Consider the following 25629-nt stretch of genomic DNA (forward strand, 5'->3'; position numbering starts at 1 on the left):
ATGCTTTGGTTAACCGTAGTAGGCTAAACACCACTCCCTATTCACCCATCCCCACTTCACTGTCTTACAGCTCTGAGCAAGATAAAACATCCTGGAGGATGTGTTTGTAATTCTACATTACTAGCTGAAACAAAACAACCCCAAAACCTCACTACTTAATTTCATTCACAAGGTGAGAACACTACACTAAAAGATAGTCCCATCAACCTAGGATATACTTGCAATAAAATCTGACATCAGATTACCTTTTGTACAAATCTGTGAGTCCCTGCAGAAGAAAAGGCATCTCCAGAGGGCAAAGATGTAGGCCGATGTAATCTGACCTTCTCACTCTGTGACCGAAAAAAAAAAACACAATGTTAAGATGAGAAGCTTTCGAAGTGTTATCTCTGCAGCATAAGCATGCACAATATCACCAGGAATTACCAACATTCTGGTAGTAAAACACTTCAGCATTAAAAAATACTTGAATTATGAAATATTCTGCAGATACAAAATGTCTGGCCAAACCCTGTCTCAGCAGGGACCCCCAGATACCCTGTGACACCAGGTTAAGTTCTTGCATTCTGTTGCCCTTCAGGCCCTCGCTAACAGCACAGCAACATTTATCATACACTGGACTAACACTATTGCTGATTTTCCTCTCTCCAAACTCTGTCCCAATCATGCCAGCCACCTATCTGGTCAGTGTGTTGTGGGCAGGCCTCAGGCTTCCAGACCATCAGGACCCCATGACTTAGTCCTTGTAGTAGTTCATGTGCGCATCTTGTGTTTGCTTTCATCTTACCACCTTACTTCAGGTAAGCTGCCACTCAACCTCCTTCCTCTGCTGCGGCTTGTCTAGTTTCTTCTCATGAGTTCAATAAAAACGACTGAACAAAATGTACCAGAAACTATGCTGCGTAGCATGCAATTGCTCATCTTTTAACCATATGGAAGGCATTTGGCAACTTCTACTCAACATTGTGTGAACACAACTGCTAAGATCTCACTTCTCACAAACATGCTGCACATCTTTACCTATGTTTACAAATGAAGTAAATCCGAAACTCCGTGGTGTGTCACTGTGGAGAATGCTGAGGTCAAGGTCTGGTGTCAACAGCTCTCTACATTACTAGCTGAACACCGGGTGCAACAGGGCACATACAGCATCTGCCAGACCAGCAAGAAGAGACTAAACCAAATGGTGTGCAGTCCTACGAATACTTCTTCTAAAACTGTCCAAGTTTCCACTGAGCCCAATAAACTCAATGAGTACATTGCTGGTTGGGAGGGCAGCACTGTGTGAGCCAGAAGAGCTCTGAAGCACATCTCACTTGTTATTTTCACTGACTGAAAAACAAAAACAAGACCTAGTGACAGGCTTGCAGCTGCAAGCCTAGACAGCAGTACAATCAGAGTAACACGGGGCTGTCTTGACTCCAATATTTCACTACACCTGCCCAAGTACCGCCATGTAAACACAAAACAACGTTGTGATTTCAGGGTACTGCTTTAGACTTAGTAAAGCAGAGCCACAGGCTCTGTAAAAAACAAACAAAAGTAGAGCCCACTTTCCTGGAAGTTCCCACTCTTGAGCTTTGCGGCATCTTGTGGGTACAAAAAAGAATGATCATTGAACTTTACAAATTAACTTCACATGAAATGAATTTTTATCATTACTTTAAAAATACAATGAAAAACAAACATGACAGAGGTTAAATCCGCTTCAAGCAGGGAGGAAGCAGGGTTTGGAAACACGTCCCTAAGTACCACCTAGTGATAAAACACAGCTACTGCATTATTAAAGAATTTGAAAAGGCAAGTGATAAAATTCATCTTGAAACTTGAATTAGTTTCCTCTGATTAGCTTCCCTCTGATTCCCACAGAAAGATCTCAAAGTAAATGCTGTGAATTCATTCAACATTTATGATAAAATCCTGAGCGAAGTAATATTGAGAAAGAAACCAAAGGTGAACAGGTGAACATAGTAAATACTGTGAAGGGGCTAATGATAGAGATTGCACAGCTAAGATTTTTGGTCATCTTTCTTTTGAATTTATGAGTTATTCTGTAAAAAGTTTCTGATCAGGCTAAACATATGCCTGCCATCACCAGAAAGGAGAAGTCAGACACTGTAAGTGAACAGGCAGGACAGCTCCATTTCACTTCATGTTAATATTGCATACTTGCTTCAGATAATTACTGGCCATTTTTGACTGGACATTGATATACAAAAGAAAGGATTCATAAACATCTTTCTATGCTTGTAACAGTGCACAGATACTTTTCTATGTTATTAAGTCACAATTTTCAAATTCTACTTATATAAAATGCATCAAGGGATGCTATAGAGTTTGTTTAGCATCTTAACAACAGGTATACCTGTTCTTCTATTTTGTCTTGTCTGTCAAGAGCAGCTTCAACAGCATCAAAGAACTCTTCTTCATTAATCAGACTGTTTGGGCCTTCCTATTCAAACACACAGATAAAATGGTTGTTTTAAAGCAACAGGAAACACTAAAAATCTTGGTGTTACATTCACGGAGGAGGTGACAGTATCACGTGGATTAGTAACCCAGTTCGTGGAAAATCTCAGCAAGTTATAACGATTAACTCACTTGGATACTGTGTACTCATCAATACCTCAAAGGAAATGGAAGGATAAGCTCATTTTGGTGCAAAGCCATACAAATGAGGGGAAGTCTTCAAAAAAATTCACTCAAAATACATATTATGAAAAAGTATACATGAACCTGAAGAAACTAGTGCCCACAATAAACTTTGAAATCCACATCATACCTATGTTAGAGTAATGGGAAAAGGCACGGTGAAGAGCAGACTGCTCCTTCCTTTGAATGGCCAAAGGCTTTAAGTTGTTAGAACACACGTACACAAAATCACTTCCTGATAAAATGTTTGTGTGCAGTAACCAACCACACACAGTCATCTATTGCTGCCAACAGTGCTTCTGCGACCACAGAGACGGATGCAGAGCAGCATAGAGTTGCAGCAAACCCACAGCCAATGCAAACTACACACTAGTTCCTAGAGTGGCCTTCCAAAGGAGAAAGAAAAGACGTACTGAGCCTTCAGGGTCTGGTTACACGGCCAAACAGCATCAATCACTTGGAGAACCTGTTAGAATGAAAATTCCTAGGCTTCCACCCCAGATATCAGTTTATTTAAAAAGGATTTATTTATTGGAAAAGGGGAAAGATGGAAAAAGAGAGGATGGAGGAAGGGAGGGAGAGAAACTGATCTTCTACCCACTGGTTCACTTCCCTAAATATCTACAATTGTCAGGGTTAGGCTAAGATGAAACCAGGAGCAAGAACTCCACCTGGACCTTCCCTGTGGGTTCCAGGAACCTGAGCAGTTAGGCCATCACTGCTGCCCTCCAGCACATTAGCAGGAAACTGGGTAGGAAACATGGTGAAGGTAGGACGGGACCCAGGCACTCCAAGATGAGATACAGACATCCCAAGTGGCAGCTTAAACTAGTGTCTCAAAAAACCACTTTTCACAAGGTACTGGGGAGAGACCAAGTACACATAGTCAACTATTCTTAGACAAGCAGGACCTCAGCTTTATGAGAACAGGAAAGTATGAAGTACAGGGATGGGCGTCAGGTCTAGTGGTTGGGTGCCGAGGATCCTGCAGCCATATGGGACTGTCTGGGTCAGCATCATTGCCAAACTCTGCTTCTGAACCTATCTTTCTAAAATTTATTTATCTTCATTGTAAAGGTAGATTTGCAGACAGAAGCAGAGACAGAGACCTTCTATCTGCTGGGTACTTACCAAATGGCTGCAATGGCCAGAGCTGAACAAATCTGAAGACAAGAGCACATGCAGGGTCAAAACTCTGGGCCATTAACCTATGCTTTTTCCCAGGACACAAGCAGGGAGCTGGACAGGAAGCGGAGCAGCTGGAACCTTACTAGTGTCCATATGGGATGCCCACTGAGACATCACAGTGCCCCGACTGTATTTTCCTGCTAAAGCGCACCACTGGAGGGCGCAGTCAGGTCCCTGACACTCACGTGGGAGATGCAGATGGAATTCTAGGCTCCAGGCTTTGACACATCATCTCCCTATTCTGACCCTGGTTGTTCTGGGGACATTTACAGATGGGACATCTTTAATTTATTAAAATAAATAATGTTAAAAAAATACCCTTTCATTTCACCACATATATCAAGGAGAAAAGTTATTTGTAGCTAAATCAACAGGCACTCACTGTCATCTGCTTGCAGAGGATTTCTTAGGTTAAATGTCAACACTTGCCCCTAGATCCCTCCCACTCCAAGTATTCTCTTGGGGTATTTCTGCAACCAGGTCCTTTCTTCTTTCCCATCCTTGACTTGTTCATCCAATCAACCCACTATCACCCGCCAGCTCTGCAAATTGGACAGCATTCAACACAGCAGGTGCCTGGATGCCCCAACACAGAGTCCTGGCTGTCACCTTCACCAGCTCCCGACTTCATGACAGACACCATAGTGCTGCATGAGGCCAACACAGTCACAGTCCAAGCCAGAGCCCCAGGGTTCATCCAGTGCTGCACGAGGCCTGCACAGCCACAGTCCAAGCCAGAGCCCCACGGTCCATCCAGTGCTGCACGAGGCCTGCACAGCCACAGTCCAAGCCAGAGCCCCAGGGTCCATCCAGTGCCACACAAGGCCTGCACAGCCAGAGCCTCAGGGACCTTTCCGGCTGAGTGCATATTGCTTTGGTACCACCATAAATCAGAAAAAATGCTTACAGTGGTTACATTTCTAAGCCAGTGAAAGACCATCAGCAGCTGCTCTCTCCAAATAAACCCTGCTGCCATCACTGTTCTTACATCTCAGTTCATGTGGCTAAGAGCCCTGGACAGGCAGGGAGCCTGTGCTGCTCCAGAGACCTAATTCATCAGTGTCTCCTTACCCCACCTACTAATATTGTGATTTAGGTCATCTATGTTATGGGGAAAAATCTTCCAATCCACCTCCCTTTCAGTGTGCCTGGGAAAGCAGTGGAGAATGGCTCAAGGTCTTGGGTCCTTACATGCAGGGAGTAGACTTGGAAGAAGCTCCCGATACGCAGTTTTGGATCAGCTCAGCTCTGAGAGTGAACCAACAGATAGAAGTCCTCTCTGCTGCTTCTCCTTATTTTCAAATAAAAATAAATAAATCTTCAAATGTAGGGGCTGTCTTCATTTTCCATGCCTATTCTTGTGTTCTCCTGAAGCACACGGGGCTATTTAGGGCTTACACCACCAGATCTCACATCAGAGTCACTTCCACTCTCACAAATGAAGAAAGCATGATGTCCTATGAGGGAGACGGTGGGGAGGCTTCCCATGGTTTGGGACAGAGAATTGGAATCTGGTAGGCTCTGTGCCACATTTAACAGACCTGCTGGACAAACTACCCGTTATTTTGTGATTTATTTGATTATGCAATGCCTTGTTCCTAAATGAATTTGAGGCAAATGGCTATAGATTTTTGAAACCAACTATATGTCAGAAGCAATATGTTGTCTTATAATAAACGTGTTCTGTCCCTCCCCTATCCACCCAGGGGAAATAATAGGAAAATGGTAAGTTCCTTAGGACAAAATGGTAAGTTTCTTTTCATGCTTGGGATATGGTTCTGTGCATAGTAGGTACTCAGCAAATGTTCCTAAAGCATTGGTTCCTCAACAGTTAAATTACTGAGTACCTGCTCCAAGATAAACACTTCATCAGATCCTTTGGATGGAAAGGTAACTCAAAACATGTAAATGAATTACTGCAGTAATGTGAGATAAGTACAATTAAGAAGCTAGCTATAAAGTATAGGGGTAAATAGAGAAGTGATTATGTCTTGAAAAAAGCTGGGAAGTCTTGTCTTCTAGAGATCATTTTTAAGCTGAGTGTTGGAAGAATTAGGGATTTGCCAGATGGGAAAGTCCAGGCAGAATGTAACACAAAGTGAAAAGGCCAAAATCTAGGAATGACAGAGTGTGTTCCTAGTTTGTTTGTTTGATTGATTGTACTGCCTTTGTTTCAGGAAGAATTTAAGGTAATTTGTGTTCCAGTCTTTTCATACTGGAGTGGTTAGAGATGAGACTCAAAGATGACAGGAAGTATATTATCAAGAGTTTTGTAATTGATGCTTGAATATGAATTTTATATAATGGAAAACGAACCCAAGAGGACTGATAATCAGATTTGTTGTGAATTTTCTGTATATTGAATGAATGAAGATAGAAATTGAAGATTAATATGTACATTTACATGATTTCATTTTTGTAAAAGGCAAAAGTGCATTTATGTGTGTTTATATATACTTGTATATACAAAGGAAAATGTTTCGAAGGATATACTTTAACTTGTTCACAGTGATAACCTCTGGGGAATGGGATTAGAGGGAAGGGGATTTATGTGGCTGTCTGTATACTGGGTGGGATATTGTGTTTTTATTTCTGTATTTGAATTTTTAATAAATATGTATTATTAAAAAAAATTTAAAGCTCTGAAAAAATTAAAAAAAAAACAAAAACAAATGTAGGGGCTGGCAGTGTGGCAAGGCAGAAAACTGCTGCCTGTGATGCTGGCATCCCATTTGACTGCCCCACTTTTCATCCAGCGCACTGCTACTGGCTGGAAAAGCAGTAAAGTAGTCCAAGTGCTTGGGACCCCAACAGCCATGTGGAAGATCTAAAAGCAGCTCCTGGCTTCGCCTGGCAGTCACCTGGCCATTGAACCAGTGAAGGAAGTCTCCACGTCTCTGTCTCACACTGACTTACAAAATGAGTTTTTTAAAAAGGGGACATCAAAAACAGAGATGAATTACATGGAAGTCAGTCCTCTGGTAAAACCAACAATGCTACTGAAGAAAATAACTGTAAAAATGAAAGGAAAATTCCATATATCTTCTAAATCAATCAGAAAAGCTCAAAGTCTAAGGAAGTAACTAAATAAATACAAATGATTGATAAACATATTTAAAAAGTACTACTTCGTTCAAAACCTAAAATCTGAGAACAAAAATCACTGTAATAGCTAATATTTCAGTGATTTGGAATTTTAAAACCCCCAAGGAAAACTAATTATGTAATTTACACACATTTCACAAAAATTAATTGACAATTTCAGAATACTGCAACAAAAGTCTAATCATTGTGAAGTTACACAGTAGGAAATCCATCCCAACCTAAAAAACACTCAGGGAATGGACATGTGGTTCAATGCCAAGGCTGCCTGGGATGCAGAAAGTCTGGGTTCCAGCACCTACTCCTTTCCGAGTGCAGTTTCTGCTAACGTACACCATGGGGGCAGCAGGCAGGGGCTCAATCGCATTCACTGATTCCTGCCACCATGCAGAAGAGCTGAGTTCATGGTCCCTGGCTTCAGTCTGGCTACTCAAGATGGAAGATTTCTGTGTCTGTGTCTTTAAACACAAGCAGAGAGCCTTCCAAATAAATTTTAAAAAATAATAAACATGAAAAGCAGACTCTGCTAATAAGCAAGAATAAAAGTAGTTGGCCTAGTGCAATAGCCCAGTGGCGAAATCCTCGCCTTGCATCTGGTGGGATAACGAATGGCAGCTCCACTTCCCATCCAGCTCCCTGCTAGTGTCCTGGGAGAGCAGTGCAGGATGGCCCAAAGCCTTGGGATCCTGCACCTGCATGGGAGACACTGAAGAAGCTCCTGGCTCCTGCCTTCAGATCAGCTCAGCTCCAGCCATTGCAGCCACTTGGGGAGTGAACCAGCAGATTGAAGTGACCAATGGATTGAAGATCTTTGTTTCTCCTTCTCTCTGTAAATCTTTCTAATAAAAATATATAAACCCTTAAAAAAAAAGTAGGTAACATTAAAATGAGCTTCAGAAGAGAAAAGAGGAACTTGTCCTGTTAGGTGAGTAACGTGATCCTGAGTCCTTTAAAGTCAAACTCTGAAGGCAACAAATACGTCAGTGTGAGCCTGGAGTTCACACATGATGTTATATATCGACTGAAATGAGGAGGAACAAATGACATTCAGAATATCCCAAGATTGCAAACGTATTTAAAAATCAATCTCATCTATGACACAGCTCACATGCTTTTCTTCTTAAGATCAAAATTTAAATTCATACTTCATAATCCGGTCCTCCAAAGTGGGATTTTTTCTTGAGTTCTGTCATTGCATTTTTGTATGCTTCCTCTACTCTTCTTCTCTTCTCAACTTCCTATCAAGAGAACAAAATGAAAAATAACATTTAAAATGGACATTTTAATTACAGTGTAGTCTTTCAGGTAGATTTCCTCTGCAGTTCAGTGCTATTTTATAATCTACTTCCTTGAAAAAGTAGAATATAGTTCTGTCTCATGGAACTTTCTCCTTTGCTATGTGTTACATTCAGCTGCCACCACTGACGTTTCTACTAAGGGGGAGACATCTGGCACAGAGGCCGAGACACCAACTGGGTCACCTGTTTCCCTCAGCGGAATAGCTGAGTCACACACCTGCTACTGCAGACACTGGTGAGAAGCCAGTGGAGAGCTGGAGAACTCAAGCATGTGGGAGGACTGGATTGTGTTCCACGCCACTCTGCGTGGGATCCAGCTGTCTGCAAACACATGCTGAGGGAAGCAGCAGGTGGGTCGTCTCTGTGACCAACAGTGGGGAGGGACAGAGACAGAGAGATATGGATGGAGCTCTGGGATCCAGGCTTTGGTCTGGCCCCACCCTGGCTGTGGCAGCAGCTGGGAGGTGAACAAGCACATGAAGATTCTCTGCTTCTTTCTTCTTCTCTCGCCCCCTTTCAAATGAAAGTAAATAAAACCCTAAAAATTCACAGAGAACTTGAGCAAAGGTAACTGCTTCTGTATCTCATCTCAGAATAAAAGTAGTGAAAAGCACTGAATTAGCTCACTGGCTCCAGAGACTTCACTAGGCGATTTCTGTGTATGAGGGAAGAATACAAGGATCCATCAGTGTGACTAAAACTGAAGACACCACACACAGAACTCTACTTTTTAAAGACTTGTTTATTTATTACTTAGAAAACATAATGGAAAGAAATCTTCCAAGTGCTGCTTTATTCCTCCAATAGCTACAATAGATCCCGGTCAGGTCAAGGCCTGGAGCCAGGAAATTCATCCTGGTATCCCACGTCACTGGCAGGGACCCCAGTGCTCCATCACTCACGGCTTCCCCAGACACTCTGAGATGCCAGTGTTGCAAGCAGCAGCTTAACCTGTCCCACCACAGCTCTGTGCCTCATCCCGCCCCAACCTTTCTTTTTTTTTTTTTTTAAATAATAACATACATCTGCATTTTTTATTACAAAGTCAGATATACTGAGAGGAGGAGAGACAGAGAGGAAGTGGAGCTGCCGGGATTAGAACCAGCAGCCACATGGGATCAACGCGAGGACCTTAGCCACTAGGCCATTCTTAACAATGCTGTCAAGAAGGAAGGACAAGTGGACTTCTCATATGCAGATGGCAATATACATCAACATAACAAGCTTTGGAAAATCTCTTTCTGGTATTCACTAATGCTAAGTACATAGTCTACAAATCAACAACTCTATTCCCAGGCGTATAATCAGGAGAAGTTGGTACCTATGTTCACCAGAACCTATGTGTCAGAATATTAAGCAGTCTTATCAACAACCAATACTCCTCAACAGACTACAGATGAAATAAAACCATACAATTAAAATGAATTATATAGTGCAATATGTATAGCAATAAAAGCAGCAATTGCTAATTGTAACAATCTGCATAAAACCCACAATATTGAAAATAAAAAAGCCAGATACAAAAGCATATTTTAAATTCCATTTATGTAACATTCGATCATGGGCAAACCTAATCTATGATATAAATCACCACTGTGGTGTTACAGCCCGAACAGGATTTGTTTCTCCAAACTCATGTAGATTTTAAATCCTAAAGTCTGTTGTTAAAGGCTGTTAATTCAACAGAGCAGAGACTTGTCCAATTACAATGTCTGAATTAGCCTGGGTGAGCAGAGACTTGTCCAATTACAGTGTCTGAATTAGCCTGGGTCACTGGGGTTAAGCCCCATGATCAAATCCAGGTATTATGTGGGAATACCACACAGAGACAAAAAATGTACTTCCGATGTCCTTCTGTCATCTTTTCCCACCTCACCAGAAGCATAATCCAAAGGGTCTGCTCACTCTTGGACTGGAGCCTCCAAACTGGAAGCTGAAACCAATGTTCTCCCTTCCAAAGTAACTCCTCTCAACTACAGGTAAAGCATGGAAAAGCTGACTAGCCCATGTGGTCACCTCTCTGGTATGGCTAAGGAAAGGGCGTGGGTTCTCTTCTAGGGAGCTACAAAAGTCGGGGTACAGTGCTTATCCACATGTAACAAAACAAACAGTTTTAAGATTGGTGCACTTCCATCTACATATAGTATACCTTAACTTAAAGAGTGAGTAAAGGGCAGAAATTTAGCCTCCCAATTTAGATATTGGTTAAGATATTAAAATCCCACCGAGACCCCTGGTTTCAATGACTGTAGCTTCCTGCTAATACAGATCCTGGAAGGCGGTGGTGATAACACCTTTGTGGAGACCTAGATGAATGACTGGTTCCAAGCTTTGGCCCTGGGTGATGTGGCCTTTAAAAAGTGAATCAGGTGGGCCCGGCGCAGTAGCCTAGTGCCTAAATCCTTGCCTTGCATGTGCCAGGATCCCATATGGGCGTCGGTTTGTGTCCTGGCTGCTCCACCTCCCATCCAGCTCCCTGCCTATGGCCTGGGAAAACAGTGCACAACAACCCAAAGCCTTGGGACCCTGCACCCACATGGGAGATCCCGAAGAAGCTCCTGGCTCCTGGCTTCAGGTCGGTTGAGCTCTGGCCATTGTGGCCACTTGGGGATCTTTATCTCTCCTGTCTCCTTCTCTCTGTTGATCTTACCAGTAAAAATAATCTTAAAAAAAAAAAATGACAAAGATGAGAGAGAGAAAAAACAGAAAGCCAGGAATAGCTGGCAGGGCAGAAACTGCATCCAAGTCTTCTGTGTGAGTGGCAGGGACCAAAATACCTGAGTCATCAACAGCCTCGATACACATTATCAAGAACATAGGAGAAGTCTAATACACTGCTTTTTTTTTTTAAGCTTTACTTATTTTTATTGGAAAAGCAGATACACAGAGAGGAGGAGAGACAGAGAGGAAGACCTTCTATTCGTTGATTCACTCCCCAAGTGACCGCAACAGCTGGAGCTGTGCTGATCCAAAGCCAGGAGCCCCAAGCATCTTCCAGGTTCCCATGCAGGTACAGGGTCCCAAGGATTTGGACGGTCCTTGACTGCCTTCCCAGGCCACAAGCAGAGAGCTGGATGGGAAATGGGGTCACAGGGATTAGAACTGGCACCCATATGGGATCCTGGCGCATGCAAGGCCAGGACTTTAACCACTAGGCTACTATGCTGGGACCCTACACTGCTTAAGAGAAGTCTGTTAGTTAACACGACCTGCTCACTCAGCTCTAACATCAAGATTCTATTGTCAAACATAACAATATTCTTAGACACATCAGTATTATTCAAAACTGTGGCCACTCTGTAATCTCATTAGGTGAGCTAGCTTTCTTCAGTATCTTGCTCAAATGGAAACACCTTCAAACACTGCAAGTCACAAACTCACTGATGAGTGAGAAGGCACTGACTGGTATGAAGCCTGAAAACCAGAGATGCAGTCTAACTACTCCCTAACACTCCTGGGCAAGTATGGGGGAGGCAGATCCTTCTTTCATCTTTAAAACAGTATTGTTGGGAGGTGGTCAGCATGGTGGCTTAGCTAGCTTATCTCCTGTAGTGCTGGCATCTCACATGGTTGGCAATTCCATGTCTTGACAGATCCACTTTCCATCCAGCTCCCCTACCTATGACCTGGGAAAGCAGCAGACAATGGGCCAACATCTTGGGCCCCTGCATCATGTGGGAGAATTGAAAGAAGTTTCTGGTTCTTGGCTTTGAATTGGCCCTAGCTTTGGTTTAGCCCTGGAATTTGTGGTCATTTGGGGAGTGAACCAGTGGATAGAAGATCTCTCCTTTTCTCTGGCTCTCCTCTCTGTAACTCTGTTTCTCAGATAAAAATAAAAAGTGTTAAAAGAAATCAGACTAGAACAAGATTCTAGGTATGTTTTCATTCTAACATTTCACTACTTTACTAAAGTTGAATTATATATATATATAAGTTATATATATTAAAGAGAGATTTTCCCAGGAAACATTCACTTCACACTAGGGACTAATTTTATTTATGGTGCAACGTATTATCAGAGCTACAATTTAAACAAAGGTGGGAAAATGTGAGCACAGGGAAGGTTCAAACAACACAACGTGAGCTATCTGATATCAGAATGACCCTGGGAAATACAGTTAGGATGGTAGTAAGTAAATGTTTAACTATATAAAACATGAGTTCAGACAACTGAAGTGCAGTTTTACAAGTTTTACAAGCCAAAAAATGTAAGTCTGGTATGGCTCAAAATCCCTATCCCAGAGCAAAACTAACCCTATCACAGAACGTCTGGATTAAATCCTGTCGATAAAGAATACTGTAGGTAACTAAATAACTTACTGGGAAATCTTGTCAGAAAAACCAATTTAAGATTCTTGCAGGTCTCCAAGGAGCTGTACACTGCCTGCTACTTCCATCAGTCCAGTACTTCACGGTTAAATGTTCATTCAATGTATGAAACTTAAATAAAACCCCATTACTTTTAAGAGGAAGAAAGACTAGTCTTACCTTATCATGTCTCTTTTGCCAGCTCTCCTCACGTTTTACCATGAGTTCAATACAATGAGAAAGTGTAGCAAGGATTCCAGCAGTAGTTGCTTTAAAAGTTATCGCTTCCCCTTTAAAATCTATACCATTAATGCCTTTTGGTGTGACATGTGGAAATACTGAAAAAGAAAGATATTAACTAAAACTCTAATGAATAATTCTTAATCATAATTTAAAATTAAAAGTATTTAGTAAGCTAGCAACATTTCTGGATAATAATTTTTCTTCCATCCTTGCTCTCAGCAAACACTCTGGCAGCATGTACTTTGCAGCCCTGTTCTCCAGGGTGTTTCCTGGACTCTGTTTGCTGTGTTGCACCCAGTCCTTCAAGTGGTAGGCGGAGCACTCACACAGCACTCACGGCAATCCAACTATGGCAAGAGTGACTTGACATCTGAAGAACTCCAGAATTAAAAAACACTTGAAGATGAAAGTTTTATAAGGTAAGATAAAATATGAAAACAAATATTCAAGTTTCAGTCTGGGACCAATGTAAATGTTAAACAGATTCTGGTTACATTTTGTAATTTTAATTTAAATGAAACAACGGAAAAAAATTTTAAAACTCACAAAAGGCAAAGAGAGCTAATATCTTACTCAACAGTCAACAAAGTCCCATTCTAATGCAGCTCAATCAATGAGGCCATGACACTTTTGCTCAGTAAACTCCTACATAGATAAGGACATCAAAGAATAATCCATGAAGAATAAAATGATCAATTATACTTCACCAGTGTTTACAATTTTGGGGTTAAAGACACTGCTAAGAGAATTAAGAGGAAAGCTACAAGCAGGCAGGAACAGCTTTGCATGCCACACATTAGTAAAGGATTTATCACCAGAATGTACCGAATAACCTCAAAAGTCAACATAGGAAAACAAATAATCCAATTGAGAAAGTCAGGCAAAGGCTGTGAGCACCTTTCACCCAAGAGGAGGCAGACAGCAAAACACACACAAAAGACACTGCACTTGTTCTGAGGGAAATATAAATAAAGCCATAATGAGATGCCACTTCACATCTACTAAACAACTAACATTTTAAAAAGCTGACTATACCACATATTGTGGTATAGAAACATATATTGTGGAAGAAATAGAACCTCATACAGAAAATATCTGACATTTTCTTTAAAACATCTACTATATGATGTAGTCATTCCACTCCTAGGTATTAAACTCAAAAGAAATGACATGTATGCTCATTCAAAGACAAATGGCTGTAGCTAGTGGCCTTTGTTTGTAACAAGTAGACAACAAACTGGTAACTGCAGTACATCTACACAACAGATTATTCAGCAATGAGACATAAAGAAAGGACAGTCTTCAAGTGACAAAGAAGCCAGGCCAAAAGGAAGGTCGCTGTGAGTTCACTGACGGAAACTTAAGAGAAAAAGGCAAATCAGTTTATAGGGACTAAAATCACCTATAACTGATCCAGAGAGAATGATGCCAAGAATAAATTTTGATCTGACAGATGGTTCATGAAATACCTACAAGTTCTTTAAACTGTACATTTTAAACAGTATATCAATTATTTGAACACTGTTAACTTGCATACTTTCCATCACTGTTACAGTAAAATAATCTTTAAATCTTTACATCACTGCAAAGATTATTACTTTATAAATCAACATATTAATAATCAACAAAGAAATTCAAACATACCTAGTTTTATGACACTATGTGTGATGTAATAAAGAACATTTATTGCTAAAAGTTTGCCAATTTGTACACTTAAAAGTCAGCACAGGATGAGAACAAAATAACATGCCTTTGGAAAAATTCCAGAAATATAGAATGTACACTTTAACTGCACTTTCTACTTCCAAAAATAGCTACCTCAGATCATTTTCACAGTGATATAGAGGATATGTAACAGATTTTGAAGCTTTTTAACCAGTTGGAAAGTAAGAAAGGTGAAGGGGAACCTCAAGATAATTTGTCACCAATCAGTACTGGCTGCTCCGATTTGATTCCCTCAGTTCTTCTATTACAATGTACAACCATAGTCACCTTCATGGAAAAAGTTAACTAGAACCCCAAAGCACTTGCTAAATTAAAATGAGGATGCAATGTTCAAATGTTTCTAAGGCAGACACTTCCCATGACTCAATGACACACTGCAGTCAGACACAGTATCTCCCTGAAATGGAAGGAGGGCACCATCTATACTTTGCCTGACTTCACCTAACCCAAGGTCATAAAGCTTTGGGCCTGTGTTTTTTTCCTTTAAAAATTTTACAGTTTTACTTCTGATACTTAGGCCTGTGATGCATTTTGAGTTAACTTTTGTTATCCGTAACTTAAATATTTTACATATAGATACCTGTGGTTGCAGTTTTCTCTGTCTCTGCAGTGAACTTTGTTGGCGTTCTTGGAAAGCTGACTTGAGCACAGTGCAGGAGTTTACTTCTGCACTCCGTGGGGCTGGTGAATGCCAGGCCACCCCGTCCTGATCATTGCTGTTGTGTGCAAAGTTAAGAAACAGCCAATTGTGTATCCTTTTTTCAAGACTTTCTGGTGATTCTGGAGCCCTTACCTATCTATAAGAATTTTAGGATCAATTTGTTCATTTCTGTAAAAATCCTCTTGAATTTCCACAAACTGCAGGAGACCTATGTATCAATTTGGTCAGTATGCATTAACAGTCTTCTCATTCACGACATGTGGTGCCTTCCTATTTATTTAGGTCTTCACAGTATAATGTTTGTTTCTAACAGAAGCAAAATAACTTCATTTTTAGATTGTTCATACCTTATGTATAAAAATACAGTTCATTTTTCACAGCTTAACACCTTGTTGAAACCATCTACAGTTCTAACAACATATAGTGGATTCCTTATGGCATCTTTTGGGGCTGGCATAATGGTTCAAATGGCTAATACTTCACATGTCAGAAAGTAATCTTTTACTCTTAAATGAGAAGTTAGTTTCAGGATCTTCATAGTTGTGCTTTTTTTTTTAATCAAAAATTTTACAGTTTTGGTCTTTATTCCACCAGTAAGACAGATGACATTGACAATTTCTGTCCCTTCCATAATTTTGCCAGCTTCATCAATGTCATTCAACTTGTTGCACATGTACTCACAGCACTCCCCTACTCCCTGTAATCACAGCACTCCCCTATACTCCCCTACTCTGCATTCACAGCACTCCCCTACACTCCCCTACTCCCTGTATTCACAGCACTCCCCTACATTCCCCTACTCCTCCCTCATACTCCCCTACTTCCTGAATTCACAGAATTCCCCTACACTCCCCTACACTTCTCAGATATGCTCTTCTGTTCATATTGGATTACAGCCATTTTATTCTTATTTGGCCAAAGGTTTGTAAAATTTGTTCTTTTCAGAAAAGCAACATTGTCTCACTGATTACTGTATACTGTTTTCACCACCTTGATGAAGGCACTGTTGTCTTCTCTAGCCACACTCAATAAGCTGGGTGTTCACAGCTTTTCAATACAGACTTGAAACCTTTAGCTTTGCAGAACTGCCCTACAGTAGCTCTTCAGTAACTTTCCCCCTGCCATTTTCTGTTCTCTTTTTCACATAAATTCTATCTATGCTGGTCTACTGGACAGGTGCTCAAACTTCTTATTCTTCAGCTTTTTAAAAAAAATTTTCTTGGACTTCTTAATATTATAGACCAACTCTGCATTAATATTTTAAATTTTTTTTTATAACTTCTAATTTCCTAGAGCTCTCTCATGTCAGGGTTTTGTTACTAAGACATTACTAAGTAACATCTGTTACTAAGGCAACCTCCTTCTGCTTTCTGCATCGTCTGAGTTCCTTGCTCTGGTATCCATGCCTCGGTCTGTGTGCAGGAAGCTGTCCTCAGACTACGCAGGGGGTGGGGGAAGGCAGGGGCCCTGGCTGGCACCCACTTGAGAGCCAGGCTGAAAGGTCTGAACCCACTGCACAGAGCCTTTTACTACTGGGCTTGAGGCAGAACTCTACTTCTAAGTCTTAGCTCTGGGACCACTCACTTTAACCTTCTGTATCAGGAATAAACACCTTATTTATAGGCATTCTGGACACAGAATATGGAAAGCTGCCAGGGGATTGCACCTTCCAGAACACAGACTTTCATTTAGTCCCAACTACTTCAGTTCTTGGAAAAACACAGAAGAGGGAGGCAGTCAGATTTCAATCATGCATTTCTCCTGTCATCATTGACCTCTTGCTGTGTCTACAAATTTACCACTCAAGTTCCAGAGAAAATAAGCTGTTTCTACCTTTTGGAGAAGTACAAATAAGGTATGCAGGATAGAGGATTCAGCCTGGAAGTTTAACAATATCTTTCTGTCCATATATTTTTTTCCCATTAAAGCAAATAATTCATTGTGAAAATAACACACAACAAAACTTTCCCCCAATAATCCTCTAATTCCTTAAATATTACAATAATCTAGATGATTAGATAAAGTTCAACATTAGCCACACTTACATAGACAGATTACATAATGTGACCTAATATGAAGCTTCTATTCTGCATAAACTGTGAGGTCATTAAATTAAAAGGAAGAAAGGGAGTGCCATGAGGAAACAGGAAAGGAGTAAATTACAGGAAGAAAGATACTAGACTGTATTACAAAGAATGAAATACTGTTAAATGACTTCTGAAACAGAAAACCACCTCCACACATAAAACTCAAAAATTTGATATGAAAATACGATATCACTATAGGTTTCATTTCATATTCTTCAATAATTTCAGCAAAATTAGGCTTGTTTTCAATACTTTTTTGGTAATTAACAAAATGCACTTGTAACTGAAAGATATTCACTCTTGAGAATGCTAGAAAAACAAGGATTATGAATCACTATGACAAACAATTCAGAATTCTTTCTAACGAGTTAGTCACTCCAACAGAGTGACAATAAACCCCTTCCCAGAACACACCATCGTCCTGGGTCTGTAAGCACCTGGGCTGTGAGGCCACAGCTCCTAGTCATTCTTTTTTTTTTTAATTTATATTTTTATTTATTAATTATTAATTATTTTGCATTATGTGACAGTTTCATAGGCTCTGGGGTTTCCCCCCACCCCTCCCCATGCCCCTCCCCGACGGTGGACCCCCCCCCCACAGTCATTCTTTATTATAATACTGATCATATACTTCTTTTTTTTTTTTTTTTTTTTTTTAGATTGACTTTTTTTTTTTAATTTTATTTTAAATTCATTAATTACATTGTATTATGTGACACAGTTTTGATCATATACTTCTTAACAACTACACCAAGCAGAGGAAGGAATGTGCTTCAGAAACATTCAACTCACCATGTGTTTCCCCTCCCCTAATACATACTGCTGAAATAAAAGGATCTATGGCTAGAATTCAGAAAGAACCTTTAGTTAACAGTAATCGTCACTACCAGACAAACGTGTATTTTACATACAAGTTTTTCCGCAAGAAGATATTTTGAATTAGATACAAGTAGCTCTACTATTTTTTAAAAATTACTCAATTATGTCATTGTATTACACACGATACAATTATATATTATTACATACATTATACAAATATAAAATATACTATTATATAACCTCAGAAAGTATATTTAAATACAGCACTTACACTTTTCTTTATTGCCATTAGTATTATGCAAGAAGTCTCCATCAGAGCGTGTCAGAGGGAAGTCATCTTCATCATCTTCTACCACTAAAAAGACAGAAAAGCACTTCAGGATAGTATGACGGAAACAAAAAGAAATTATGTTCAACTGAGTTAATATACTTCACAGTCTGAGAACAAGATTTATTTCACCTTTCATGTTTTCACTGATTATCAACATTTGCTCAATAAATACACTGTGTAATATCTTTAAATACAACAGATATTATTTTTAAGATTGATTTATTTACTTATTTGAAAGTCACAGTGAGAAACACACACATACACACCTCTCTTTGATTCTTGAGCTCACACTCCAAATGGCCGCCACATTGGTGCTGGAATAAGCTGAGCCCAGGGGCCAGGAAATCCAACTCATCTCTCTCATGGGTGCGGAGACTCAAGCACTTAGGTCATCGAAAGGTTCCAAGTGCAGCATTCAGGACTTCTATCAGTGCTTGGATACAGGGGGTAGCACCCCAAGAGCTAGTTTAACCCACGCACCACAAACTCAGTATCTGCATCAGTAAACTGTGTCTATTCTCATGCATGCAGAGGTTACTAGTGATTACAGTGACTATGAATTATAGTATCTCTTAGTCCTCCTATCTGTCTTTAGACAATTTCACAGCTATAGAAGAAGCCGAGCAGGGCTTGAGTAGGACTATAACTTATTGAGCTAGCCATTGGGAGCTATTAAATCAACTATTGCTGCACTTGTAGGGAAAATACAGCTTCTTGCAGATGCGATACCAATTTTGATTCATTAAATGTGTTTGTGTAATTCCACAAAATCCAGAATCCATTTGTATTTTCCTTTTGTCTGTCCTCAAACCCAACTGTTTAAGGCAACACTGCTGCTTGCTAGGGTGTACATTATATATTAGCACAAAGCAGTTTGGGTCAAGAATTAAACCAGGAAAAAATCAATCAAACCAGGCACCCCTGTACGGAACACAGGCACCTCAACCACAAGCTCACATGCCAGACCCAACGGGGCCTCTTTATTTTACAGGTTGAGCAACCTGAATATAAAACACTCCAAAAATCTGAAGTTTTTGGAGCACTGACAAGATGGCACAAACACAAAATACAACTGACACATTGTGATGGGCTGCAGGCAAAACACAGGCACACTAAACATTGTATACAGATCCTCTGCAAGGTTGCAGTTCCCACCAGTGAGTACATGCAAAAACCAGGGCTCAGAGTTGGCCTGGTGAGGGCTACTGGAGATCAGCCCAACTAGGCTGCAGCACTTGCTGGTATATGTGGAGACCAGACCTCTGGCAGGCTGGGCCAGGTTGCAGCACGTGTCCGTTCACATGAGACGGGCTTGGCTGGAACTGACTAGGCATGTGCTTTAACTGGTGCAGTCGGAGGTCAACCCAGGTAAGGTTTCTTAGGGGACTCCCCAACTAAACTGCTAGACTCAAATTCTGGCCACAGGAAAAAATCACAAGATAATGTGGTCTGACCTTGGAGTGCATGTATCAGAACTGGGCATCTTCAGTTGCTGATGCCTGTGCAGTGGACAACTGGCCCAGATGCACACGGGGGATATGACAGTAGAGAACATGGAGTGCCTTGTCAGAGAATGGACAACTCTCCTGGCCAGTCTTTGCAGCAAGGGTCCAGGTCTATGGATGTACACTGTGGTGGACTTGATCAGCCATCAGACCTTGGTAGCATTTTCTCAACCCTGCTGTAATACAACCGACACCTTCTCAGAACCATTCGGGGCACTTTTTCCCACATGAAGGTCTCAAGGCGTCATCAAAAGATTGTCCCCAGTCCCAGACAGCAAGCAGTTTCCTCTCTATCCCCATCACACAAGTGTGCATTCCTCTCAGTTATGGAAACAATACTGAAAATGTTTAAATCCTGAAAGAATAACCTTCAGGCTATGCCTACAGCACATGTACAAAACATAAAGTTTCAGGTTTAGACTTGGTTCTACCCTGAGATCCCCCACGTATACGCACCCACTCCAAAGTGTGTTATTGAGGAGCCCCATTTCTGCAGAGAAGGATCCATTCTGAACTCACACTTGATGTCAAACCTCTGCCTTGGCCTGTAGCTGTAAGGAAACACCTGCACTGTGCCTCCTTCCCAGGGACCTGGAAGCCAGTTCAACATTGTGTTCTCACTCTGAACTGATAGGAATTGCACTAAAAAATACCTGTTTCTGTACTGTCATTTCTTCATGCCTGGGTAACAAACACCTATTTACAACAGCTCTTTCACATCTGCCATTACCTGCGCTTCGTGTCCACCGAGTTGAATCGCATCTGCCACTTTCTCGTCTTCTGTCCTCCTTGGGCTTCACCACGCAAAACTAACCCAGAGGGGCCTGCTCCTCATCAATCACTTGCAATATGGCTGATTGTAAAATTAACACATTGCTGTCTTACTCCTGAAACCAACTGCAGACTGGTGTGGTGGCTGTTCTTACACTGCATAACCTGCACTGCACTTACACCTCCACTTCGTATTGTTATCCCTTGGCACCATGAGGTTACAATTTCAATTTTATAATCTCACATAAGCCTACACATTTCCGGATTACCATGTATGTCTGCTCTTCTACCTTCAACTTCAGATTCACTAAATATTTCTCTGTAAGGGAAAAAATTCACCCCACTTAAAAAAAAGTTCTTTTCTCTCATAAGCTGCTTAGGAAAGAACATCAGTTCAAAAGAATAAGTACCATAAACCAGGGGATCATGTGCAGCATCCCTCATCATGAAACATTATGTGATTCACAATTTGTACTGAGGGATCCATGTTGTGGGGTAGCAGACTAAGCCGCTACCTGGGCTGCTGGTATCCCACATGTGATACATCTTCCTGCCAACATGCCTGAGAAAGCAGGTCCAAGTGCTTGGGCCTGGTCACCCATGTTGGAAACCCGGAAAGATTTCTAACTCCTTGGTGTACCCAGCACCTCTCCTTAAATTCAGTCTGGCCATGTGAGGAATGAACCAGTAAATGATAGATCTTTCTCTAGGACTCTTTCAAATGAACCCCCCCTTTTTTTAAGATTTAGTTATTTTAGGCAGATTTTTGAGGTTGGGGGAGAGGGAGAGAGACGTCTTTCATGCTCCAAGTCACTCTCCAACAACAACAACAAAAAACCTGCTTTAAAAAAAATTCCTGGTGGCGTTTTTCAGATTGTAGAGTGGCATCTGGCTCTGAACACTGTACTTGCTAGCACTATATATCAATTCCCTCTGCCTTCCATGTCCTCCAACTGGATAAACATCACACTAGCATCCAGTGACATCACAATGCGATAAATCTAAAAGAACTCACAGACGACCCTTTACCACCACCACCACCACTCCCAGACATGGAAAATTTTCTCAAAGGAAGCTTCTTCTAATAAAATCAGCATTTTGTGGCTCACCACGCCTCCTGTCTGACCTCTTGGCCCCTGCACCATCTGCCACCCGGCTACTTTTGGTGAGACGTCTACTTGCCAAGACAGAATGCTACAGACGCATGATCTTCCAACTTTCTCCCACATCATCATTCTACGTTCTAAAAATCAAATCTCCTTTTGTTCTTTATCCCTGGGGAGCCTTCAAGTTTCCTTCCTCAAGTGTCTGTCCTCTGCCCCGTGGGCATTTGTCTAGTTATAACCTCAACCGTTACTTCATGATGGTGACTCCATCACTTGTATTTACAGATTTTTTTTTTTTTAAGGTAAAATGTTTTTTTGAAAACCAGAACAACAGAAAGAGAGGGAAAAAGAAGAGGTGAGGTGAGGGCTGGTGATGGGAATGACAACACAGATACATTCCCCATCAGCTGATTCATTCCTCAGATGCCTACGACAGGAGCCAGAGCTGAGCCAGGCCAACCTGGGACCAAGCAGCAGAGGCCTAGACACTTGGCCCATCATTGCTGTCTTCCCAGGCACATTAGCAGGAAGCTGGATGGGAAGTTAAAACCAGGACTCAAACTGGCACTCTACTATGGGGCGTCTGCAGTATAAACAGTGGCCACCATGCTAGCCTCCAAACCACTTACACAAGCACCAGTTTCACCTCTCCCATAGAATGTATTTGAAGCAGCTCCTTAAGGAGACCAGTTTCCTCATCTGTAACAACGGTTTAGTACTGATATCTATATCACAAGTTCACCACAAATTTAAGAGACAATTTATGTGTTCAACAGGACATAAAAAGTTGTTAGGATCCTGAAGACATGATGATACCTAGCAAAGTCTGAATAGCCCAGATGGTCAGGGCCTTAGAAGTCATGGGAAGAACATTCTGGAAAGGTTATGGAGAACAGTGCAGTGTCTGAAGCAGACGTGGGGGAGGGAAAAGCACCGATTCTCACAGGACAGACTCGAAAACCTGGTCACTCTAAACCAGCTGGAACACACACAAGAGCCTCATGTCAGCAGGTGGGAACCTGTCTGCAGGTTCTGATGTGCACCATAGGGTATGACTCTGCATGCAGGTTAAATAATCAAGCTGTAAGTCCTGCAGTAGCTCATAAAATGACAAAGTTGTAGCCAAGCAAAGAAGGGAACATAGAAAGCAAAAAAAGACTCAACTCTAATAAATACATAAAATCAGAAATAAAATCACGTCAAGCAATGTAGTTATACAGACAATAAATTCAGTGTCAACAATTTTGTTCTCACAGTAAATTCAGAGCAAAACTGAAGAACAGATGTTCTTCACCTTAAATGAAAGTAACTTTCGACCTCATATTTTAATATATTTGAGGTTGAGGTAGCCACAGTGGTTATGTATCAGAATCTGGACATGCAGCCTCCTGGCTCTACTCCAGAGGCTCCAGCTCCTTTTAACACATGTCCTGAACACAGCAGGTCATGGCCGCAAGCCTGGGTCTCACACGTGAAGCACTCAGACTGGTTCCTGGCTCCTGTCTCTGCACTGGGCCTGCCCTTTCTGCTCTGGGTCTCACAAACATGAAGCAATCAGGCTCTGCCCTGTGCTACTGGCTCGTGGCTCTGGACACGGGCCTGCCCTTCAGTTGTTGGGGACATCTAAGAAGAGAATTGGTAGATAGGAGATCACTGCCTGTCTCTCTTGTGACTTTCTTAAAAAAAAAAAAAATTTTTTTTGTGAATCAAAGTCTTTTCAAGTCTTAAGGAAAAGCTAATTTTAACTTAAAATAAAAATTATTATTGTTTAAAAGGATTTATTTATTTGTTTGAAAGGCAGTTACAGCAAGGGAAAGGCAGAAAGATCTTTTATCTGCTGGTTGATTCCCCAAATGACCATGGTCAGGGCTTGAGCAGATTACAACTAACAGCCAGCACCTCCACAGTTTCTTCTCTGTCTCTGTGGGAGACAGGTACCCACAGAACGTGGGCCATCCTCTGTGGTTTAGGAACATTAGCAGGGAGCTGGATCAGAAGTGGAGCACCGGGAACACAAACCTGCTCAAATGGGATACCAACACTGCAGCCAACGGCTTAATTCGCAGTGCCACATCACTAGTCCTTAAGTAAAATTGTGTTTAACTGTGTATGTCACTTCCTATTGATTTCTCTCTGTGAAAAAAGGGCAGTGGTTGGGAGACAGGCACAAAGGGGAGGAGCTATTCAGTGCCATGGTGAAGACGTTGCTTGGGAAGCCTGTTCTGTGTCAGCGTGACTGGGTTGGACGCCCACTGCCAGCCGTGATTCCACCTTCTTGCTAACAAGCACCCTGGGAAGAACCAGTGATGCCTTGGGTAGTCAGTCCCTGCCGTTCAAGTGAGATCTGGACAATGCTCAGAGCTTCCAGCCAGGAATGGCATTTAGCAAGTGAGTCTATCTATTTCTCAAAATAAACAGTAGGCATGCATGAGGGAAACAGACAGAGGAAGAAGGAAGATAGAACAAAAAGGAAGGGAGGAGACCAGGAAGAGAGATATTTGTAGGATTTAACATGTTTATCTCTTCTAAGGCTCATCACGAGGTGTTCCTTAGACATATTAAGAATTACTCCAAATTACCAGAACAGCATTTCTGAATGTAAAAGCCATTGGAAAGTCTTCCATGGCATCTGACATGGATGATGACATCAATGACTAGATGTTGGCCTCAGCACCCACTGGAGTATGTGACAGACCTACAGGGTCTATAAGCCGGCACCTGCTAAGCCAAAGCAGCAGTAATGGCCTGATTAACCTTTATCCCTTTGGAGTTCATCTCTGGAAACAGCGTCTGCACAGGCATCAAAGTACTTCTGCAGAGTGTCAACCTGTCTGCACAGGATGTCTCTGAAGGTTTCCATCTCAGCCAATTTCTCACGTAAACTGTGGCCTTTCTGTGAAACACAAAAACAGGCAATTTCAACCAACAAGACTGGACTTTTTTTGGTCCTATTGCATTTCATCACCTTTTAAGGTCTGCAATCTACCACTGACAGCTTGGGATAAGAACGTAAAGTTCAATGTCACATTCTTACAAATAGGCTTAAAACTGACTAAACTGTCACTTAAGAATCACAATCCTGTAGGAAATAAGCAATAATGCAAGATTATTTGCTAATGCTGTGTTTTCTATTGTTAAACTTGATATTGTGACCAAAAAACCCACCAAGGCCTTTGAGATAGGCAAACATTGCTGGATGTCCTTCTGAGGTCAAGGTTATTCTCACGATGGACTCCCAGGGGAAGGTGAGCTCTGATGACACTGAATGTCTTGCCTGTCATTCCATTTGAACTGTTTTACAGTAGACAACTAAGAGCTGATTTTTTTTTTTTTTACCATAACTATGCAGCCTTTGTCAATTATCACTTTTGTGCTAGCTAAAATATCTCAGTAATTTTCAGATTCTCCGTGAAATCAATTCAAAAATCTATTATCTTGCATCAGATCAATGAATCAAAAAATCTTGAGAATTGTTCATTTTATATTTGTAAGATTTTAACCCTTCAAGTTAATAATAACTTCATTAAATTTACATTCTAGAAAAGATCTTACAAAAACCAACAAATCAGGGTTGTTCACAACACACACCTTGAATGAAGAGGTGGAAGTTGCAGAATAGCCACTAGCTCCAGACACCAATGACACCATCGAGCCATGTCGACGCAAGCTGGATTCAGAGCCGTATCCAGACTCAGTCTAAATGGAAAGTAAACCACATCAAAAAACATTTCCTGTAAATCAGTAAGGCTATTACAGCGATCACTGGCAGTTTAGATTCACATAAGAAAGAACCAATTCACCAATAAACAATTTCAGTTCCTACTGGAAATCAA

The 25629-nt window shown here is 41.2% G+C and overlaps 1 protein-coding gene across 3 annotated transcripts in view; it reads right to left on the reverse strand.

Annotated features, from left to right (window-relative positions):
- The window catches only part of CERT1 (ceramide transporter 1), a 74886-nt gene that overhangs the window by 25973 nt on the left and 23284 nt on the right, over positions 1-25629 (reverse strand). For all 3 annotated transcript variants that reach the window (XM_058656381.1, XM_058656379.1, XM_058656378.1), the window contains exons 4-10: positions 25385-25492; positions 24551-24689; positions 18355-18438; positions 12729-12886; positions 8088-8180; positions 2366-2452; positions 246-332 (exon numbers count right to left, since the gene is read on the reverse strand). In XM_058656381.1, the coding sequence (XP_058512364.1) occupies positions 246-332; positions 2366-2452; positions 8088-8180; positions 12729-12886; positions 18355-18438; positions 24551-24689; positions 25385-25492 (756 nt within the window). The remainder of the gene's footprint in view (positions 1-245; positions 333-2365; positions 2453-8087; positions 8181-12728; positions 12887-18354; positions 18439-24550; positions 24690-25384; positions 25493-25629) is intronic.

Source organism: Ochotona princeps, chromosome 28, assembly GCF_030435755.1.
Source record: "Ochotona princeps isolate mOchPri1 chromosome 28, mOchPri1.hap1, whole genome shotgun sequence".
NCBI lineage: Eukaryota > Metazoa > Chordata > Mammalia > Lagomorpha > Ochotonidae > Ochotona > Ochotona princeps.